The sequence below is a fragment of the Culex pipiens genome, chromosome 2 (genome assembly GCF_016801865.2).
Source record: "Culex pipiens pallens isolate TS chromosome 2, TS_CPP_V2, whole genome shotgun sequence".
Taxonomy (NCBI): Eukaryota; Metazoa; Arthropoda; class Insecta; order Diptera; family Culicidae; genus Culex; species Culex pipiens.
In genome coordinates, this window is record NC_068938.1 from 54,665,865 (window position 1) to 54,688,849 (window position 22,985).

A 22,985-nucleotide genomic window follows, 5' to 3' on the forward strand; every position below is an offset into this window, starting at 1 on the left:
GACACAAAATCTGTCACCATTTCCTGATTCCTGATTTACCATCATTTTTTTTTCTGTGCAGTTTAAATATTTTTGAAATTCAAAATGCACGTGTTTCTGGGGACCTTCATGCTTCCCCTCGAGTTGAGCCTGCTTAGTAATTTTTGTCAATTTTTGTAGGTCAGTGTAATTTATTAATTTTCAGTAATTAATTAGTTTTCCGTGTTTAAAATGTGATATCTTCAATTGAACACTTTTATTAACACAGAAAAAAATGATGGTTATATTCATCAGGAAATGATGACAGATTTTGTGTAAAAAAATTATTAATTTTACCTCTGAAAATGAATTTTCATCAGTTGTTGATGTTCACATTGTTTACACATTTTTAAGTAATATTACACAAAAAAGAGGTAATATTCAACCAACCAAATTTTCAACCTTCCAAAATTCAACTTTTTTTTTCTGTGTACATACTACCAAAATGTAAAAAAATAACAGCAAATAAATTAGTATTATAAATTAATTATAATAAATTAGTAGTTTATGCACTAAGTTGCAAAAAGTAGATTTTTTCAGCACGAGTCGTACATTTATCCAACTCGGTCAACCTCACCGAGTTGGATAAATGCGATGAGTGCTGAAAAATCAAGTTTTGCAACGAGTTACTTACAATTTTTTTGCTATTTTTAAAAACGCTTTTCCAATGGCACCCTAAAGTGCTGAAAAGTAGAAAGGTATTAATTTTCCATTCTGATATTTTTAGGTAGAGAAAAGTTGGCCGTTTGGTCGCTCGAGAATGACAGGAAAAGTAAGCTGTTTCAAGACGGAATTGCAAAAAAATATAGTTCGGATGAAATTTGTGACCAATTGAGCAAGTTGGGACTTACCATGTTTATACACAATTTTCTGGAATTTTTGATTCGGTTCTTTTTTGCAAATTTTCATGTGCTGAGAAATGCTTAATTTTTTATTTCAATTTCTAATTTGTTTTTTTTTTTTCATTGGAATTTAATTGAATTTAATTGACAACAATTCTCGCCAAAAACTTTCATTCAAAAGAAGTTGTTAAAAATTATGCCATTTTATGTTACTTAAGGGGTTACATACATGTAAATCGGCAAAAATGTCAAGGGGCACACAATCAAACTTTTTTTTTAATTTGTTTTCAGGACATAAACATAAACATTTTTAACTCTAATCAACATAAATTTTAAGACATTTGGTTGCATCATTGCCGAGATATAGCTATTTGAAGTTAGCAGTTTCAAAAAATGGGTGCCACGATATCTCAACACTGATTCGACCAAATCGGCTCAAAATTTTGGTGAAGACTCATTAAACCGGTCCCGTGTGCATGACAAAGGCCGTTTATTTAAAAAAAGATAAAAATATTTTTGTGTTTTTCATACTAAAAATCATCAGTTTTTGATTTTTGTATTTTTTTGAAAAGCAAAATTTCAAAATCGGGCTTCGTCATGCACACGGGATATGTCTTGAGAGTCTTCACCCCAGCCAATTTGGTCCATCCAATCTCGAGATATCGTGGCACCCGTAAATCAACTCGTTGTTCCGAGAAAAACGCTCACAAAGTTTGACAGTCCACTTTGCGCATGGCAAAACTTTAAACTTAAATCGTCTTATATTCGCTTATATTATGACATATCTTCATGCAACTTTCAGGAGTGATTTGAATTCATCTTTTTAAAGGATTTAATAAATATTCGGAAATATTAAATATTGAGGTTTTTTACATTCCAGAATCGATTACCCGAAGACCTCGATTTTTTTTTCGAAAATTCGAATCACGAAAAATAAAATTCGTTGTCTTTTTTGTGATTGTCGTTGAAAATAAAAAGAATTTCTGCAAAAAATTTAAAATATTTGCATCCAAGCATTAACATGCTTTCAGATATAAGGCTTTCTAGTCAGAAATTTACCAACACATTCAAAGTATGTTTACATTACAGCTGGAGGTTTGTTTGCATCAGGTTTCCTATCTCTTTCTAGCAAAAGTTTTTTGTCAGGCGATTTTAGCTGGGTTTTTTTATTTGACTGGTCGCCCGATATGTCAGCCAACATATTTCGCAGAGCTGTGACAGCTCGAGCTCGATCATTATTTGCTGTGACGAGAAGTTCGTCATTTTAAGGTTAAATTATATTTTTTCACTGGGCCTAGAAACCCTTATATTTATATCTTCTAACAATAGTTACATTTTTCACAAGAAAATCAATCGAAAATATTGAATAGGGGACTCCTAAAATGAAAACGAAAAGTTTAACAATTAGTCAACTGTTAGTGTTTTTTTTTTTTAATTTTATTTAAAATCAGCACAAAATATCAAAGTATGGTCCATCAAAATTCGAATTATTCGCCCTTGGCAGTCTCTATTGCAAAATTCCTACTCATAACTAGGTGTCCAAAAGCTTAAAAAGGTGAGCCACCCAATCATTTAAACATAATATCGCTTGTTTCTATCACATATTTACTTTGTGCTTAATTTTTCATCAAAACGGTAGATAATAATGTACATAATTTTACCCACAACGTAAAATGTAGTTGTGAACATGAATATAAACAAAAAAACAACCATAAACATTCACAAACATTCCATAAATCGCTTCCAAATTGCTGCTACAACCTAAATCCACCCCGAAAACAAATCTCATCCCCGAATTATCGCGCCACAAATCAGCCCCTGCTCAACACACTTCCACCATAAAACGGATGTCATCACGGCCATAATCGTTAAAACAAACACCCCGAAAACACTTGTTTTCGCATACAGGCGCGCACGCCCGGCTCCACCCCCGTGGGCACTTTTGGCCGCAAATAAAAAAACCGCCAAAACAAACAACCCTCATATATTTTTCCCCTCAACATTGCAACATTGTAGTTTTCTGTCCTGAATGCCGCCGCGAAGCATTCCCGTTAAGCAGTCAGCAGTTGTATTTACTTCCATGCGGCACCGAAGACGCGACTCGCGCTCATAAAACTCGAACGTAACTACCCCGCAGGCACACTGACTCCGTGGTTCAAATGCCGCCAGAACGGAACAGGAGACCGGCTGACCGACATTCTGGTTAAAGCTCATGATGCTACCCTCCACTATCTTGGGATCATCTTTGGATTTTTCACTTTTCCGACTGACAGCGGCGGCGGCATGAACTAGCCCTGCTCGCTTAGCTGGGTTTATGGCAGAAGCAGCCAAAGTAGCCGAAAGTTATGCTAAATATGCTGGTGAGCAAGCTCGCGGAACATGCACATTCCGGCTCCTCACCTGAGGAAGGATAGTTAAGGGGAAACGATATGATATAGGAACTTGGGGAACCTCCGATCGTTTGGACCAGGATACAACGGACGAAAATCACGAATCTGTGTCGGTAACGCGCGTGGCCAATGCTTGCCCATTTTTGTATGAAATAGACGTGAAGCTAGGGAACTCCCAAAATATGATTTTGGTAATTTTTATTATTATGAAAATTTATAAGAGAATTATGAATTCAAAAACAGATCTATTTGAGTGCCACTTGAAAATATCATCTAAATTCATAATGTTGATATCAACAGAAATTTTATGTAAATTATAAAAAAATGGGCAAAGTTTTTGTTTGTCCCTCTTTCCATAAATTCTAAAAATCATGGGACGAAAAGTTCAGTAAAAGAAAATTCACGAATAAAATATATGATAAGTAAAGATAATTACATAAACCTAAAGTTACTGTGATAGTTAACTCAGATAAAAACTCTGAAAATTTAAAATTTCTTGAATCAAATCAACGACTTCATGAAACAAACTAATAATGAAAAACGGATATCATCATTTCTAATCTAATCTAATCTAACCCTAGTGCAGCCAGTCTTTCGAGGGCATCCTGGAAAATGCCTTAGGTTGATTAACGCCTAGCATCCTCTTGTCATTAACATTTGCAGTGCCCCAATGCAATAAATTGCTTTGAAACATCACAAAACGTTAAAGCGGCCAGGCCAACTGCGTAATGTTTACCGCAAAGATGATTCGTTTAATGGGTATCATCATTTTTTTTATTTAAAAAACTGGAGGTGGACAAAATAAAGCGAACCGCTCAATGACCCGGTCCACTAAAAAGAGCGAACGAACCTTGGCTCACAAAAAAAACGCGATTCTTTTTGAAACTCTGGTCTTTTGAAAGAACCGTTCCAAGACATAATGATTTTATAAACTTGTGTCTTTTTTAAGTTTTTAAACAAAATTAATTGAATTTCCAACAAAATGTGGTACTAAAATTGTGATTGAAGGTTGAAAATGTAACTTCTAATTCTTATGCTTATAAATTAATTCCAAATTTGTTAAAATTGTCATACGGTGTGCTTTTTTGGGTAAAAAAGGAAGGTTAAAGAGGGGCTATTTCCCGCCCGTTTGGTTAAAGAGGGGCTATTTCCCGCCCGTGCGGACCGCGCACTGGCTCACAATCCAGAGGTTGCTGGTTCGAATCCCGCGGCGGGCGCTCTGAAATTCTTTGTGTAAATATGGGTATTCGGCGCCGTCGCTCCGTGCCATACTCCTTGTCCTTGTAGTTAAAAAGGAAGACACTAGTGGTTGGTACTAGCAATGGTGGCCGACAGTTATAAAGTCAACTTCGTTTTTTTTTATTTCCCGGGATTTTGAGAGCTGGATCGACATATTACATTGGAACTTTCCCACCAATATTCGTTGAAATACCTTTTATAGCATTTATGCTAATATTTGAATACTACTTAAAAGTTAAAAGTCAAATCCAAAATATGGTTTCCTAGTTTTCTTTGAAATTACTCCTAAAGTAATGCTTAATGATTTTCAATACAAAATTGCAAAACTGGCCGTAAAGATACATTAAAATTTTAACATTTCAAAATGTTTAACTTTGAGAATTTTACTGAAAAGCTATTAAAAGTTTAATCAAGCTAGAGGATTTTTTTTAAATCTCATGTACTTTTTTCTACAAAATCCTATATTTAGGTTTGGGTACTCTTCCCATCCTATTCTATAGGCATTTAGGTTCGAGTAGAAATCTTGACAAAAAGACCGCCAAGACCTATGGTTTTCAAGCAAATCTTCTCTTTTTTTTGTTTTTTTTTTTCAAATAGTTTATAAAATTCTAATGAAAAAAAAACATAAATTAGAATTTTAATTAAAAAAAGCGAAAGAGCGAAAGAGCGAGCGAGCGAAAATAAGCGGCTCCTAAAAAAGAGCGTTTGTGCCCACCTCTATTAAAAACTAAACACATAAAATACAGTTGCATGTGTTGAGACCACAGATAAAAAAAAGACTTCAAAACAAAAAAAAAAGTGGAATTCATTGACATTTTGAAAATGTTTGACAGAAGAGTACTGCCCCTGATCGCATAAATGTCCTATATGTATTTTCATCACTTTTGAGTTATTGATGCAGTTTGGTTCAAAATCGTGTACTCTTTCAGAAAAGCCTATAACATCCAGTACTTTGTTCTAGGAATCTGGAGGAAATCCAGTTTTTTCGCAAAAACTTAACACGTAGCCTTAAGTGTGGGACATATATGTTTTGCATTTTTCTCAGCTTGCTGTTTTTGCATATGGGACATTAATGCGAACAGGGGCAGAGTAGTTCTGTATAATTTCCTCAATCGATTTTTCTTTGTATATTTTTATTTGGATGATACTTCCTCCATATATTCCTTATGTCAAAAGAAGCAATTTTCCATCATTAGTTTTTCCATACAAGTCTCCATGCAATTTTGGCAACCGTTCATACAAAAAGGCTATTAAATTATTCAAAACTCTGTATCTTGTGAACGGATTTTCTGATCGATTTGATATCTTCGGCAAAGTTGTAGGTATGCTTAGAATTTTTCAGAACAAAATAATAACACTCTGAAAAAACCTACCCATTTTTAAATTGGACTTTTCTTTAAAAAAAAAGCGTATAACCATTTTTGAAAATTTTCATTTTTATATCTGTTCTAGAATTCCGATTTTCAATGTCAAAAAAGAAAGTAGGTATTGTGAAACTTTCCGATCTTCTGAATTGTGTGTTTGATAGTTTTGGTCACCGAGAATTTTTTTTTTGGCTTTAGTTGATGTTTTTCGGTGAGAAATGAAACAAAATTCTTCTTCGTTACGTTTCGGCCTACTTCTTGGTGTCGGCCATCTTCAGACTATTTTTGTGTTTAAATATATTCTGAAGATGGCCGAAACCAAGAAGTAGGTCGAAACGTAACGAAGAAGAATTTTGTTTAATTTCTCACCGAAAAACATCAACTAAAGCCAAAAAACATATTCTGAATTAAAAATATTTTCAAAATGTTCAAACCAACCTCAACATTTCAAGGCTCACGGCCCAAACACACTTATTTTTGACCATATCAAATGTTAGAATAAGAACACACAATGTTTCATGAAAATTTTAAAAAAATACAAAAAAATAATTTTAAAATAAAATATTCCTTGAATGAATTGCTAAGTTTAAAAAATGTACACAAAAAAAAAGTATAATATTGGTGTTTTTGATCAACATTTTACAAAATATAAATACCACCCTAATGTCACAGAAAAATATATCATGTCCACTACAAAGTCCAAAAAGGCAACCCTTCCACCGCAGAAAAAAATGCAAAAAAAAATCTCCAGAGGATGACGTGACTGCGACGAGGTGGTGGCAGACGAACGCGCGCAAGAGGCACGAGAATTGAAGCAATAAAATCATAAACGCTCTGGGAAAAACACTGAGCCTTTTCCGTGCCTGCTCCCCAGCGCCAGAACCGCATCCCTCCAGGGCCATCGAGACTGTCCCCGGCTCCCCCCGCCTGTGTCTGTATATTTACATTTATATTTCAATTGCATTTATGACTTCGATTAACAATTGCCGATAGGTCTGTGGCGGAAAATGCTCGGCCCTACAATGTATTGGTTCGCTGCACACAATTTATTATGCCTCACGGTGTTACCCTAATGCCCTCCCTCTTCCCCCCTCACTTTCAGATGACTTTCTCAAAGTTAGTTTCGCGCTGCAGTTGCACACAGAACTTCTGATGAAGACCGCCGCCACTGCCACCGCAATGGGTTTGTTTTCTCATCTCCGAGTCTCTAGCTAGGCGAGAGAAGCACCATTTCTGGGCCAACGAAACAATCAGTGGCCAGGGACGCGGTCTAGGAACGACGGGACCAGCCAGCAGCATAACCCAGTGCTGGGCACAGACACGAGTGTGAGCTGATGGTTTGAATAACATATTATGCTAATAAAATGATAAATATCGCTGCATAATTATGTGCTTTTTCTCTTCATCGATTTTTGAGGATTGGGATGGCCTGGGAATATGATTCAGATTCGGAAAAGTATTGTGATCGATTTAGGCGGAACAGTGGGAATTTCACAAATAGTAGGATAAGGTATTGGTTTTTCGATGCCTCCCGAGCTTCGATGCTATGGGGAGGTGTTTAATAATATAAACCCGTCGCCGAGCCTTCTGAGCTACGACAATGACTACTTTTTTCTATTTTTTTAATAATATTCCCAAAATTCAAAATTATTTAAGGTTCTGTCTTTGAATTCAAATTGTTATATTATATTTTCTATTACCAATTCCAACATATCTGCTAGTGGCATTACTCTCAGCTTCCTCCTAGCTTTCCACTCAATTTATCTCAACCGCTGGTCCTCCTAGAGGACTGGCTGGAGGTTTGTTGTGTCGTGCGCCCGAGTACCACAGTGATCATGCACGACAGATCATTGCTATGTATACACTTGTACCAATCCCGAGACTCCGGTTCCCAGTGTAAAGCTACGCTGTTGATCAATCCAACCAACTCCACGAACAGCCGGCAGAAGTTGCTGACTGTCATACATATTATTATGGCACCGGGGATGACGGTATATTCCGAGTGGTGGATTGAGGTGAGAGAAAATTAACGCCAGGCGTGCGCGCGCAGTTGGCAATACGACGGATAAATCATAAATTATTCCCGCGTATGCAAATTTAGAACAAATTCGAACATAATTATTCACGACTTTGGTAATTGACAATCGTAGATCGAAGTGTTGTTTGGAGACGGAACAGGGCTTAATTTACCTGGTAGACCCCCCGCGCAGAGTCCGGAATCAACTGTAGTGTGACTTCAGCCTTGTTTGTTTTAAGCATTTCCTTATTTCATGTTTTCGGCTAGATTTACGACCCCGCGATCTAATCGGGCCGAACTACCGACGGAGGCCACCGATTGGTCGCCAATTTTTGATGAGGGCGGAGCGTTCGATTCCTAATTTATTGATGAAGAAGTTAAATCGTGCCTGGTCGATAAGCAATTAACGCCTGGCTCCTATTTTTGTGCGGAGTGTGTCCACACCCCAAGCAGTGCTGTGCGTACAGGGTTTCAACTTTTAATATGTGGTAATAAATGCGACCCAGCCACTATGGGGGAACAAATGGCAATAGACCACAGTCGAAATTTATTTAATTACAAATTTACATAAAAATATTCCAACAAATAGAATTTCCTAAATGGAATGTGTATGTGGACAACAACTCGTCGTGATCGTGCTAAATTGTCGCACGTCGATTTTGGGCCAAATTGAGTGAAGGACGCCATTTTATGAAGCTTTCAGAGCCTCACCTTTTGACTTTCACAGATCTCCAAAATTCGATTCCAATCCTGAGATATTCAACAAAAACTCGAAATACTTCGTGCATTTATTTCACTTCTCATTAAAAGTCGTTTCGATCTTGTCGTGCTATCTTGACACACCCTGAAAATTGATGTAAGTGTGACAACTGGCCAAAGGGATTTTATACAGAACACGTTTGACACACGTACATGCCCGGCTACTGTAAACATTTGAAATGAACCAAACTTTGGGACAATGCACAGAACGAACAGCCAAACAAAACGTGTTTATGATTGATTACATTGCGTGCTCTAATTTTTGTTTATTCAAGGTCAAACGTGGCGTGTATTTTTCTTTCAGTGCGTCCAATTTCCCACTATCGTCGATTCCCACTATCGGTTTTTTTGAAAAAGTTGACGTTAAGACCACTTTAAAAAACTGTTTTAAAAAATGTTTTTCTATTTAGGAGGGACATAAAATCCTGCATTTTTCGTGAGTCTTTTGTTATATCTAAGGCTATTTTCCCAAAAATTTTGAACGAAACAAATGGTTTCTTAAAAGCCGAAAAATCTTATAGCAGTGGCGTGTATTTTTCTTTCAGTGCGTCCAATATCCCACAAGTTTGTCTCTGACCACTTTTGAACTGATGCAACGGCCTTGAGTAACAGCAATATTGAAATTACGCGATACAAAAATATAGAAATAAATTATGCCCTTCTCAAATGTCATTTCGAGTGCAACTGGATCCATATAATGGCTTATTTAAGCCTAAAATAACGTGTCTACAAAGTTTCATTGAAATCAAGGAGGTTCGAGAACAAAAGTATCATTAAATTCCTGATTTGAGCTGGAATTGTTAAAAGTACTTTTCGATTGCAAATTTGATTTTAAATTAAAAACTGAATTAAAAAATTGATGAAGTCAAATTTCTATTTTAACAAAGGCACAATTTTCAATAAAATCATTACTTGGCAATAACATTTTTGTCCATACTTTTCCATGGCTCAAAAGTTGGGGTTTTTTGTCCCCTAAAACCCTAAAACGTAACAAAAAAAATCAAAAAATAAACAATATGGATTTTGGGAATTTTATTTTTTATGAAAAAAAGTTAAACTTTATTTGGCTTCATCCATTAAGTACGTCACGCTAAAATCAGCCAAAATTTACCCCCTCCCCCCCTTTGTCACGCTTTTCCTATACTTATAGCATGCAATGCCTCACTTGCTCAGCTCCCAAACCCCCCCCCCCCCCTTAGAACATGGATTTCGGTATATGTACGTAACGTCATGACAGTCTGTTTTGAGAGAATTCATTCCAAATATGTCTTTTCTAACAATTTTTCATCAAAATTTTTAAATTAAAATGACTTGTTGTGCTTCGAATCCCGGACACTGGTAAAAGCTAATTCGAAATCCGGCCACTTTTGCTTCGATTCCGGACACTCGATTTTGCTTATGAACCGCACAAATTTGGACGAAAATGTTAGTGAATGGCATTCTTTAGGTCTCAAATAAGCTGTTAACATTAAAACAATCGATATTTATATAAAAAATTGCTAGAATTTAAGGAAATCAAAACCATAAATTTCTGCCTTGTCTTTCCGGTGCATCGGACGCCTATGAAATATGTCAGTGAAATGTTTCACATTTTTGGTAAACTTATAATTTTATTTTATATAATTGTTTTGGCATTAACTACAGCGTTCAAACAAACTCTAAATGAAAGTTGATGCTAGAATTCATCAAAGAAAACAGTTTTGACATTTATAATGCGAACTTACATCAAAATCAATGATACAACAAGATGAGGTGTCCGGATTTCGAAGCGTCCGGGAATTCGAATCATGACGTTATCAACCGAACGCAAAGTTCCCTGCTCCTCCATCGAAATTAGTTTCAAGTACATTTGCTGGAGACGCATGGTACTTTTTGTTAAATTAATTTGCCGAAATCCAATATTAATCCCATAGGGACGTGGCGTTACATCGTGCTGCCATCTGGTTTTTTTAAGTGCAAGAGTGGAAAAGTGCTGAATCATCGTCTAAAAATAGACGGCGTCCTATCTCGCCCAGCAAAATGAAGTCGGTAAAGTAGTCGGTTTCGATGTGAAAAAGTGGAAAATGCGGTCTAAAAATAGCGACGCCATCTCCCTATTTTCAGATATTTACGTAAAACATCTAGAATAATCAAAGAAAAATATTTTCAGGTGTGACCTCATCGGTCCAGAGACCTTTAAAGCACCAAATAAAGTTTTCATTTGATGTGGAAGTGTATTCAGCTATGCTGTTAAATTCTCTAATATTTTTCATTAGAAGCCCAACGTTCTTCTGTAACGTGGCGAACCAACATTGGTTCAGCCGTTTCGAAGATACGTTTTTAAATGTTGTTTTTACGAATATCAGAATGGAGACTCTGGGAATCAATTATAATCAAATTTCGGCTCAGTAACAAGCGAGATAGCAAGATCACATTTTGCGGCTTACTGCATCCAAGAGAATTTAAAAAAATTGGAATCAACGGACGCTTAATAGGAAGAGCGCAAACAAGGTCAATCAAAAGTTTGAATGTAGACGAATGGAAAACCTTTTTTTTGTAAATTGCTGACATTTTTCTGCAACATTATTTACTAATTTTGTCGATGTTCTAAAATATTGCATCGAAATCAAGAGTTTGATTCTAAAGAATAATGTTTTTGAGTGTTTCTAGAATTTTTAAACGTTTAAAATTATCGGCGATAATGGACTGTCCCAGTAAATCACCATATTTTGAAATAAAAAATGTTGGTTTATGACATAGACAAATTTTAACAAAATAATTTCATGGATACTGCTTGAATTGTTTTTGTTATGTGTAAATCTAAAGTGTAATTTTAAAGCTAAGATTTCAAATAATTACATTAAAAGCATCATCAAATCCCAGTCTCAAAAGAGTTCCTAGACATCTCCAAACAGCGACAACGCACTAGAGTCTACACATCTAAGCTGTACGCACCACGCCGGGCCACGCCACGTTAACGGTAAAACGGCTCAATGGTTCATTATCGTTTGGAAATTTTTAATGCCCATACGAAATGTTATAAATCAAACAAACTACCTGGCTTCTTATCAAAATGGAAATGATCGGTGGAGACGAGGGGTGGGGGGAATGGGTTCAGTATTGGACACAGATTTTTTTTTTAACTAGAAAGTATGAATGTGTTTGGCTGATGACTAAAGCAAAATTTCCGAATTTAGTAGATTTGTGCTGCAAATTGAGTTAAGTGTGATTTAAAATCTCAAATTCACAGTTGGCCACTCAGGTTTCAGGCTAGTTGATCGCGCTTTCCATTGGAGAGGGGGTGAGCGGGGGTTACGAAGATCAGCCGCGAGCGAGAGTAAGATATATTATTATGATTATTGTTATGATCATTGGCCGTGGCCGTTCGGTGATGGAAAGTGACAATCATGAAGGGGGACACAGAACTGCCACTTTCGGAACCGATTTTTGGAGAGCCGAGACGGGGACATTTAGTAAAACGATACTCGCAAGCCGTTTGTCTAATGGCCCCAAACATAGTTCGGCTAGGTCTGTTTGATTTCTGATAGGATCCAAATCGATGATGGCCTCGCCGGATTGGTGGTGGGGCAGCACGTAAATCGTAGTGATTCATATTTATTAATTCGATTTTTGTAGCCGTTTACGGCGGCATCAGAATCAAACGGTTCACCATCGACTGATCTGTTCGAGCTTTTTTTTCGTGATCCGTCCAAGTTGTGTATCTAGCAAATGGGAAAGAAAGATGAAGAAAAAATAGTCGTTTATAGAACCATCAAACGCACCCAGCCCGACTTTTGTGCGAGAACAACAAATTCCTGATGTGAGTCTAGTTGTAACTTTTTTTCCGCTCGTTGAAAAAAATATAAATAAAAAGGTGTGGCCTCACCAGCAATCCTATCCGCGGGTCATTGATTAGTTTTTTTTCTGGTGAGTTTATGGATAAAAAGAATAAAACCAGGTGCGAAAGGTAAGCGAAGAAAAAAAAAAATCTTCCAACCTGCAAAACGATTTTGATGTCATCATTATGGTCCGCATTCATAAAGCCGCGCGCGCACGCGGTTGATGAGTTTTTGGCCGCCCCGCGACTGGTATAAAACACACATTTTTTATGGGTTTTGCGCCATCGGATACTGTGCGGGAAGGTGATCTAATGCCGTTTGATTGCGCGCCCGGCTTGTGGGCCACCATTTTCGGAGGATTCGAAATATATGTGAAATTGCTGGACTTTTTGTTCGACAATAGCTTTGATCGAGCCGATAGCGACTTTAAGCAAAGTAAGTGTATAAAACCGATTCTTGAAGATTAGTTGTTAAAGTATTTTTTTTATTTTTTTACCCGGATGTATTCTATTTAATCAATAATGTAAAACAATTTGAAGAAAATAAAATAAATGTGTTCAGTCAAAAATACAACAAAGATGAAGAGCATTAAGCCATACCACTAAGCATGTAAAAGAAATGTAATTTTTATAAAGAAGTTCAATCAAGACATATTTAATTTCAAAAAAATTCAAACCTTTAAAAAAATCCCAATTTAAACAGCGTTTTGGCTGTATTGGCACAGTAAAAGTAGAAACCACCCAATGTTTTTGCATATTTGGAAAGGTAAATTTTCCTGCATAAAAATTTTATGGCTATTCAGACTCTATCAGAAATTCGATTATCCGATGATTTGTATGGGACTTCAAATTATCAAATCATAAACAAAAATTTTTTTTTTACCTTTAACATAAAAATAGAGTTCGGAAACCCCATTAAGTCAAATTTGAATAGTTGTTAAATTACTAAATGCATTTTTTTCCATATTTCGTTGCCGTCATTTTGGCCGCCATCTTAGACTCAGACATTTTGAATCAGCAAAGTTCTAGCAAAGTTAAGAGGCAGTTTTTGTAAATATTGCTCGGTTTGTTCTAGAGGTCGTATCGAGGTGCTCCGATTTGGATGAAACTTTCAGCGTTTGTTTGTCTCTACATGAGATGAACTCATGCCAAATATGAGCCCTCTACGACAAAGGGAAGTGGGGTAAAACGGGCTTCGAAGTTTGAGGTCGAAAAAACATGAAAAATCTTAAAATTGCTCGCATTTCCGTTAAATTTCATCAATTCCAACTCTCTTAGGTGCATTCGAAAGGTCTTTTGAAGCACTTCAAAATGTGCTATAGAAATCCAGGATTGGTTTGACTTTTTCTCATAGCTTTTGCAAATTACTGTTAAAAATGGATTTTTTTAAAACCTTAATATCTTTTTCCAACAGCCTCCAACACCCATACTCCCATAGGTCAAAAGATAGGTAATTTCATGCTCTATAAGCCTACGGTAATAACTTTTTGGCCAATCGCAGTTTTTCTCAAAGTTTTTCAATTTTTCTAGAACAAACATTTCACAACGTTAGTTTTTGCCCTGTAGGCCGCCATAGCGGCACTTTTTGGTCTCAATTTTGTCATATTGGGAATCCTCGGACAATTTCACGTAAGTTAGAAGTATTGGAGTTGTAATTTAGATTGGAAAAATTGCCATTTAGAATGAATTAAAATATTTTTTAACAATTTGTTGGATGTTGGTAAAACAGGTTTTCGCCTACTTGATACAGCATTTGACGTATTGATCATAGGATAAATAAGATCTATTTCTTTTTTCAAAAATATTTTATTTAAATATTTTTTAAATCTAAATTACAACTCCAATACTTCTAACTTACGTGAAATTGTCCGAGGATTCCGAATATGACAAAATTGAGACCAAAAAGTGCCGCTATGGACGCCTACAGGGCAAAAACTAACGTTGTGAAATGTTTGTTCTAGAAAAATTGAAAAACTATGAGAAAAACTGCGATTGGCCAAAAAGTTATTACCGTAGGCTTATAGTGCATGAGATTACCTATCTTTTGACCTATGGGAGTATGGGTGTTGGAGGCTGTTGGAAAAAGATATTAAGGTTTAAAGAAAAACCATTTTTAACAGTAATTTGCAAAATCTATGAGAAAAAGTCAAACCAATCCTGGATGTCTATGGCACATTTTGAAGTGCTTCAAAAGACCTTTCGAATGCACTTAAGAGAGTTGGAATTAATGAAATTTAACGGAAATGCGAGCAATTTTAAGATTATTCATGTTTTTTCGACCTCAAACTTCGAAGCCCGTTTTACCCCACTTCCCTTTGTCGTAGAGGGCTCATATTTGGCATGAGTTCATCTCATGTATAGACAAACAAACGCTGAAAGTTTCATCCAAATCGGAGCACCTCGATACGACCTGTTACACATTGGTGAAAAACTCGCTCTTAAGGTGTCATACTCTAGCTCGACAATCAAAATATGACCACAAAATTATTGATTTGTTAAATAAAAACAGGTCAAACTGAAAAAAATATTAAAGCATCGATGAGTTATGTTTGAGACAAAACCATTTGTATTGGAGTTACTCTTTTATACAAGTTTATATTTAAAACTGGCGACTCTTTTATAATTATTCAATTTATTGCAACTTTGGTCTTAAATTCACCAAGAAAAAATGTCGAAGCTATCATTAAATCCGAATTATTCTTAAATTTTCAGAATACCAGGCGTTTATTTTTTTTACTTCTTTCATGTGTCGATGTCAACATTATGAAAAATGCATTTTTTACTACACGTATATTAAAAATAGCAAAAAAGTGAAAAAACATGCAAAATATCGGTGAAACAACAGTTAAAAATATAAAAATTTTAATTGCGTGCCAAAGTATTAAAATTTGAATGAAAAAGTGTTAAAAATACACACCTGCCCAGTTGATTTGCAATCTTTAGTTTTCAAAAAATATAAGAAAAAAAACCATGTGCAGTACATACTGTACAACGGAATTTCACAAAAAAAAAAAAAACAAATTATTTTTGATCAATCCCAGACATGCTAAAGATAGCTTTAAACGCAAGAAAATGCATTTCTAATTGTTTTCAGTTGATTAGAATTTTGAAATTTTCTGAAATAAATATTTTTTCGACCCCTGATATTTCGGACCGATTTTGAAAAAGGGGCCTTAACCCCACCAATCTCACCTCCCAGACCCAATGTCACCCCTGAACAAATCCATGTTTCTTGAAGATTTAAATTTCCATACACAATATTATTTTAGAGTGGTCATTAACAAAAACCAGCTCGAGAATAAAAGCATTTTTTGCCTTTCTACGGCTGAGTAATTTTCCTACGATTTTCTATTTTGTTCTATGTTTTCTAAGGCTTTATTAGAACTTGTTTTTCAACTTATATTTAATTTTGTATTTTTCTGTTATTTTGTAAATAAAACCCTAAAAAATAATATACAAAAACTGGAAACATTTTTTCTACAAGCAAATCAAAATCCAACACAACAACTTTTATGTATTTTCATTAGGCCGATGCAAATATTTAAAAAAGTTTTTGTCCCTCGGCCCTGGCCGAGGTCAAGGGGGGGGGGAGCAAAAAAATAAAAAAATATAAAAATTTAAATAACAAGCCATTGTCTTCACATTTAAATGAAAAAAGTGTTTTAAAATGCATTTTACACTAGTTCAGTTGTTTTGCAATCATTAGTTTTCAAAAAATCTAAGATCTGACAAAAACAAAAATTATATCGAAAAAAAGGTGCAGGTGGTTATGTTACACATGACCAGTATGACAAAGAACTTTGCAAGATGGTTGTTGAAATTTTCGATTACATTGTCTGGTCCAAATTTCCCAAGATTCACTAGATTCATAATTACCATAAAGTTTGATACCCATATTGCCCCTACTCTTATGGTTCGGCAAATGTCCCCCCATCGGAACATCCCCGGGGCCTCCGGCCACTTCGGATTGTGGCCACTTCTGCTGAAATGTCAAATTTCATATCTAGTATCAAAAATCATAAAGTATGATACCCATATTTCCCCAACTCTTATGGTTCGGCAAATGTCCTCCCATCGGAACATCCCCGGGGCCTCCGGCCACTTCGGATTGTGGCCACTTCTGCTGAAATGTCAAATTTCATATCTAGTATCAAAAACCATAAAGTTTGGTACCCATATTGCCCCAACTCTTACGGTCCAGCAAATGTCCCCCCATCGGAACATCCGCGGGGCCTCCGGTCACTCCGGATTGTGGCCACTACTGTCGAAATGTCAAATTTCATATCCAGTATCAAAAACCATAAAGTTTGATACCCATATTCCCCTACTCTTATGGTTCGGCAAATGTCTCCCCATCGGAACATCCGCGGGGCCTCCGGCCACTCCGGATTGTGGCCACTACTGCCGAAATGTCAAATTTCATATCCAGTATCAAAAACCATAAAGTTTGATACCCATATTGCCCCAACTCTTACGGTCCAGCAAATGTCCCCCCATCGGAACATCCGCGGGGCCTCCGGTCACTCCGGATTGTGGCCACTACTGTCGAAATGTCAAATTTCATATCCAGTATCAAAAACCATAAAGTTTGATACCCATATTGCCCCTACTCTTATGGTTCGGCAAATGTCCCCCCATCGGAACATCCCCGGGGCCTCCGGCCACTCCGGATTGTGGCCACTACTGCCGAAATGTCAAATTTCATGTCCAGTATCAAAAACCATAAGGTTTGATACCCATATTGCCCTAACTCTTACGGTCCAGCAAATGTCCCCCCATCGGAACATCCCCGGGGCCTCCGGCCACTCCGGATTGTGGCCACTACTGCCGAAATGTCAAATTTCATGTCCAGTATCAAAAACCATAAAGTTTGATACCCATATTGCCCTAACTCTTACGGTCCAGCAAATGTCCCCCCATCGGAACATCCGCGGGGCCTCCGGCCACTCCGGATTGTGGCCACTACTGCCGAAATGTCAAATGTCATGTCCGGTATCAAAAACCATAAAGTTTGATACCCATATTGCCCCAACTCTTACGGTCCAGCAAATGTCCCCCCATCGGAACATCCGCGGGGCCTCCGGCCACTCCGGATTGTGGCCACTACTGCCGAAATGTCAAATTTCATATCCAGTATCAAAAACCATAAAGTTTGATACCCATATTGCCCCTACTCTTACGATCCGGCAAATGTCCCCCATCGGAACATCCGCGGGGCCTCCGGCCACTCCGGATTGTGGCCACTACTGCCGAAATGTCAAATTTCATATCCAGTATCAAAAACCATAAAGTTTGATACCCATATTGCCCCTACTCTTACGATCCGGCAAATGTCCCCCATCGGAACATCCGCGGGGCCTCCGGCCACTCCGGATTGTGGCCACTACTGCCGAAATGTCAAATTTCATGTCCAGTATCAAAAACCATAAAGTTTGATACCCATATTGCCCCTACTCTTATGGTTCGGCAAATGTCCCCCCATCGGAACATCCCCGGGGCCTCCGGCCACTCCGGATTGTGGCCACTACTGCCGAAATGTCAAATTTCATGTCCAGTATCAAAAACCATAAAGTTTGATACCCATATTGCCCCAACTCTTACGGTCCAGCAAATGTCCCCCCATCGGAACATCCGCGGGGCCTCCGGCCACTCCGGATTGTGGCCACTACTGCCGGAATGTCAAATTTCATGTCCAGTATCAAAAACCATAAAGTTTGATACCCATATTGCCCCAACTCTTACGGTCCGGAAAATGTCCCCCCATCGGAACATCCCTGGGGCCTCCGGCCACTCCAGTCCAGGTGGTGGCCAGTTCCAATGATCGACTCCCGCGACTGCCATGTCTTAGCTGGTCCTTGCCTCCAAGCCATCTGCTCCCAGACCTCCAGGCCGTCTGCTACCGGGCCACCAGGCCATCTGCTTCTGATGTGTTCTCGTCGACGTCCAGCAATAGAATGAATTTTCGGGACCGACCGAGCCGAGTTTTGTTGGCTCGTCGACGATCCGAAAATTATGAGGTGGAGTGGGGGTGATTTTAGATACATCAATCTCACGTCTCTCGATTGACTGATTGGGAAACGTTCGTTCATCCAACCAGCGTGCACCAAAAAGAGGGGAAATTTGCCGAGAGGGGAATTCGTCACGTAACGTTTTCGCTTCGCGAAAATTTTGGATTGACACCACGTATAGAAACCTTAGGACAAAGTTCTTTGTCAAAAAAGATTTTGCATTGAAAATTTTCAAAAAATCTTTAGATTTTTTAATAAACCCAAACATGCTAAAAATTATTTTAAACGCAGAAGAATGCATTTTAATTTGATTTCAGCTGGTTGCACATGAATTTTCATTGAAATTTTGAAGTTTATTGTAATAATATTTTTTTTGCCCCCTGATTTTTCGGGCCAATTTTGAAGGGGGGGGTGACAAAAACTTTTAAAAATATTTGTACCAGCCTTAAGCAACGCTAAAGTTTGGTTTAGTTTTGAATTGCTGACCTTTGTCAAAGATTTTAGATTTCGAATTGATTGATCAAAACAACTATCCGGATATCCGAACCAGCATCTCTAACCCCTGAATGCACCCCAAGTGCATTGTATAACAATTATGTTTTATCATTATTTAACGGGACAATTTGAAGCTTTTTCATAAATCGAATTTATGGACCAAAGATCGGAGAAAGATAGCTTTACATTACTGAAATTTATTTTTGATAAATCCTTGGAAATCAATGATATTTTTAATTGTGGTGTCATTCTACCATGAGTATTTGAGTAAGACTGAGTTTTAAAATTTAATTTTATTACTGTTGTTTATTTTATTAAGGTAACTTTAACCTTTATATTTTCATTCGTCGACGTAACTCTGTTGAGCACGCGATTATCTGTGTGATACATTAAATCATTTTATTGCTTTCTAAAGTACAAATAAAAAAAACCTAGGATTCAATAACATAGATTGCGCTTATGTGTCTGTTTGTTTTTTTTTTATATTTTATTTAAATCATGAAAATAAAATTTCATTTCAACACTTCCGGAGCCCACTTCATAATGAATGTCCTGACATACGGCCCAATGCCACTTGTGTGAAAATCCGATACCTTTTATGTCCACAGCAAACTTAAACTCTGACAAAGCGCACATTTTATTGCGGTTAAACTTCTCGAGCAGATTTGCGTTTGGACAGAAATCGTACGGCTGTGGTCAAAATCTTTCCAAATCTGAATTTTTATCCACCGACTGATCCACCGCCCATTCTGTCGCAAGCAATCAAACGGCTACATGCGCGGTTTGCGAAAGGTCACCTCGAATTCTGATGCGCTCCTGATTCCGGTCGTAAATTTGCACCTTTATGTGGGTTCGCGTATTATTTCGGAATAAGTACAGTTGGCTCACACAATGCTCTTGATCCTTTTTTGCTCTTCAAAAATCCGCGATGCATGTAGGGTGCGCACGCTGAGAAAGAAATCTTAATCCTTTTGAATGTGATTTCTTTTCGGGAACTTTATCTGCATCTCAAAAGTCAAAGTCATCGAAACAACAGCCTGTCCAAAGAGCGCGGCCGCGTGGCTGATGTCAGAGCAAAGGGGGACCATATTGTCGGCATTCACCAGAGCACACACATGTGCGCGAGAATGAACCAGCTTGGCCTTTGCTGCGACAAATAAAAGACTGAATCGCGCCAGCACAGAATGAGGAACTGGGAGAAAAAAGGTTTTGACCATTCAAAATCCTACGCGCAAAGTCGCGGAATCGCGCGAAGTCAACGGGCTAAGTTAAGCGATTGGCAAAAGGAGGGTAAACGGTACAATTTTGAAGGAAGATCGTGCTTTTGAACATGGCTGGAATTTCAATACCAAAAATTGCCGCTTTCACCCTACACATTTGATCTGGTATTTGTGCAGTGTCCGGATCATCATTGTCCTTTTCCTGTGCGGCTCAACTCGGAACGGGCTAAATGAGCCGAATTGGTGATGCTCCAAAGGTGTCTGCAGTCACGTTCCCTCTCCGGTTAATATTAATATTTCAATAACGATTATGTATCTGTTCTGTCCCCACGGTTTTTCTCTCCTTGCATAACCAGCAAATCGGAAGAACTCTTTGAAAAGGATCAACAACATTTCTTTTTACTTGTTTAGAAAGCAATTCGAACATTTTTTTAAATATTTTTTTTTTTTGCTTGTTCAAATGCAACAACCATCGATTGTTTTGTGAAACAATTTTTAATGTGATTGTAACACAATCTATTTATTTTATAACTTGCCTTTCATCATGTCAGCATGAATCATTTATAAAGTTTCTGTTGAAAAATTCAAAATTACGCCCTTTTTAAATGATAGTCTAGGTTTAAAAATTTTGAAATTATTTTTTTTTCGAAAAGATCGGAAAATTTGAAAATCAGATCAATAGTTGCTGAGATATTGACATTAGAAAATGGTAGGTTGTTTGGGCGAGACTTGGAAAACATCAATTTTCATGTTTTTAAACCTTTGCATGGCAATATCTCAGCAGCTAAGGCTCGTATCAACAAAATTCAGAAAAAGCATAATATAGAGAAAATTTTCTTAGCCTTTCAAAAATATTTTTTACAAAAGCGGGCAAACATGTGCACTAATTTAAAAAAATAAAAACTGCCACTTTTTTCAAAAAAATCACTCGAAAATGGATTTAACTTTAAAACGGTGCACTTTATCAAAATTTCACTAAAGTACTTTTTGATTGAAAATTTGATTTTACATCGAAAAATGAAGTTGAAATTTTTTTGCGACCAATATTTAGATTTTTTTTTTAATCAGTATTGATTCAAAAATGCATAACTAGGTCAATGATTTTTTGCACAACCTGGAAATTTCAGAAAAGTTGTCATTTAATGCCCTCTAAAACTAACTAAAAATAAAAAAATAGTGTTTTTTTGCATATCAAGTTATAGTAACAAAAAGTTAAAAAAAATATCACCAATTTTTTTTTACCCTGTATCATTTTTTTCCAGTGTAGTCCATATCCATACCTAAAACTTTGCCGAAGACACCTAATCGATCAAAAAATTCCTTCAAAAGATACAGATTTTTGAATTTTCATACATCATTTTTGTATGGACAGCTGCCAAATTTGTATGGAAAATTATATGGACAAACTAATGATGCAAAATGGCTTCTTTGGGCATACCGAAGGCACCAAAATAGTTTCAGTCGGATTAAAAAATACAAAAAAAAATCGAGTGACCGAAATCTTTTTTTTTTTTCAATTTTTCAACTTCATATTTCTATTCTGGTTTTCTAGTAAATTTGATTTTAATTTTTTTTATATAATTTACTGTTTCGATTTTTTAAGAGTGACATCTTCAGGATTTTCATGACAACTGTATCAAAGTTCAAAATAACATTCAAAGATGTCGCTTCAGCCATTTTAGTACAATATACGAAGCGTTACATGTGCACACCTCTTCTGTATCTCAAATACGTTATGAGTCGTTACACTTTCTACCTCAATACAAAACAGTGACAATCGCTGGTAGGTAAGCAAACTGCCTTGTTTACGTTTTCCATTCCGTCATCGGAATCACAATTTCTCCAAAGAATCTTAACTTTAACAACCTTTCCTGTTTTTTTAATAACGCAAAACTCGATAGCTTCAGCTTTTGACAATGGATCTGGCACGAGTTCCCAACGAGCGCAAGTTGTACCTCTGCAAATGGTACTTCAAAGGTAATTCTTTTGTAAATTGTGACACAAACTCTCCCACTATGAGTAACAATGAGTCAACTTTTTCCTCACTTCCTAGTCGGATTTGCGCTGCTTCCGTTCGTGTGGGCCATCAACACCTGCTGGTTCTTTAGTGAAGCCTTCCGAAAGCCGGCGTACGATGAGCAGAAGGAGATTAAAAAGTGTAGGTTTTGTTACTGTAAAATATTTTGATAGTTTTTAATAGATTCGGATAGAGCAGACACAGATTAACAAAAATAGTGCATCGATTTCCAAATGTCAAGCTTTTAAGTGCTCTAAAACCTGCTGTCCCTATTCAGACTGTAGTCCCGATTCGCCCCAGATGACGGTATACCAACATGCAATTCTTACTTTTTTTTGTTGAATTTCCTGAATTAAAATCCAACGAAGTTAGGAGGCCAAACGTCACCAACATTTAATTTGTTTAACCTTCCAGATGTGATATTTTCCGGCATTGGTTCCCTCATTTGGCTGGTGGCCATCCTATCCTGGGTGACGACGTTCCAGCTGAAGCGTACCGACTGGGGAGATTTCGCGGACAGCATCAGCTTCATCATTCCACTTGGGCGAGCTTGAGATCAAAGATCAAGCACTGATTAGTTTTTAAGATTTCAACATGTCTCACAAAGAATTTATTTTCTTTTATTTATAAAATCTATTGCCAACCCACGACTCTCAATAAAGTTCACCATCGGAAACTAGGTGACTATCGATTGCTATTTTCAAGTTCACAACCACCTAGTTCTAATGAGTCACGCGCCGACACTGCCGGTGTCAATCGATCAACTCTACTTTCACGAGGAGCCCGCGAACCTGTTGCA

General features: G+C 37.1%; 1 protein-coding gene across 1 annotated transcript; it reads left to right on the forward strand.

Moving 5' to 3' along the window:
* Positions 1-21,965: 21,965 nt before the first annotated feature.
* On the forward strand, positions 21,966-22,858 carry LOC120416264 (gamma-secretase subunit pen-2). The gene is made up of 3 exons (XM_039577968.2): positions 21,966-22,146; positions 22,223-22,327; positions 22,601-22,858. The coding sequence occupies exons 1-3, from the start codon at positions 22,086-22,088 to the stop codon at positions 22,738-22,740; spliced, it is 306 nt and encodes a 101-aa protein (XP_039433902.1). The 5' UTR covers positions 21,966-22,085; the 3' UTR covers positions 22,741-22,858.
* Positions 22,859-22,985: the final 127 nt, after the last annotated feature.

Excerpts from the sequence above, each read along its gene's own strand:
- LOC120416264 (XM_039577968.2), top strand. The coding sequence starts at position 22,086 with ATGGATCTGGCACGAGTTCCCAACGAGCGCAAGTTGTACCTCTGCAAA. Across the intron at positions 22,147-22,222 it reads CTGCAAATGGTACTTCAAAG|TCGGATTTGCGCTGCTTCCG; the intron begins GTAATTCTTTTG and ends CTCACTTCCTAG. Across the intron at positions 22,328-22,600 it reads GCAGAAGGAGATTAAAAAGT|ATGTGATATTTTCCGGCATT; the intron begins GTAGGTTTTGTT and ends TTAACCTTCCAG.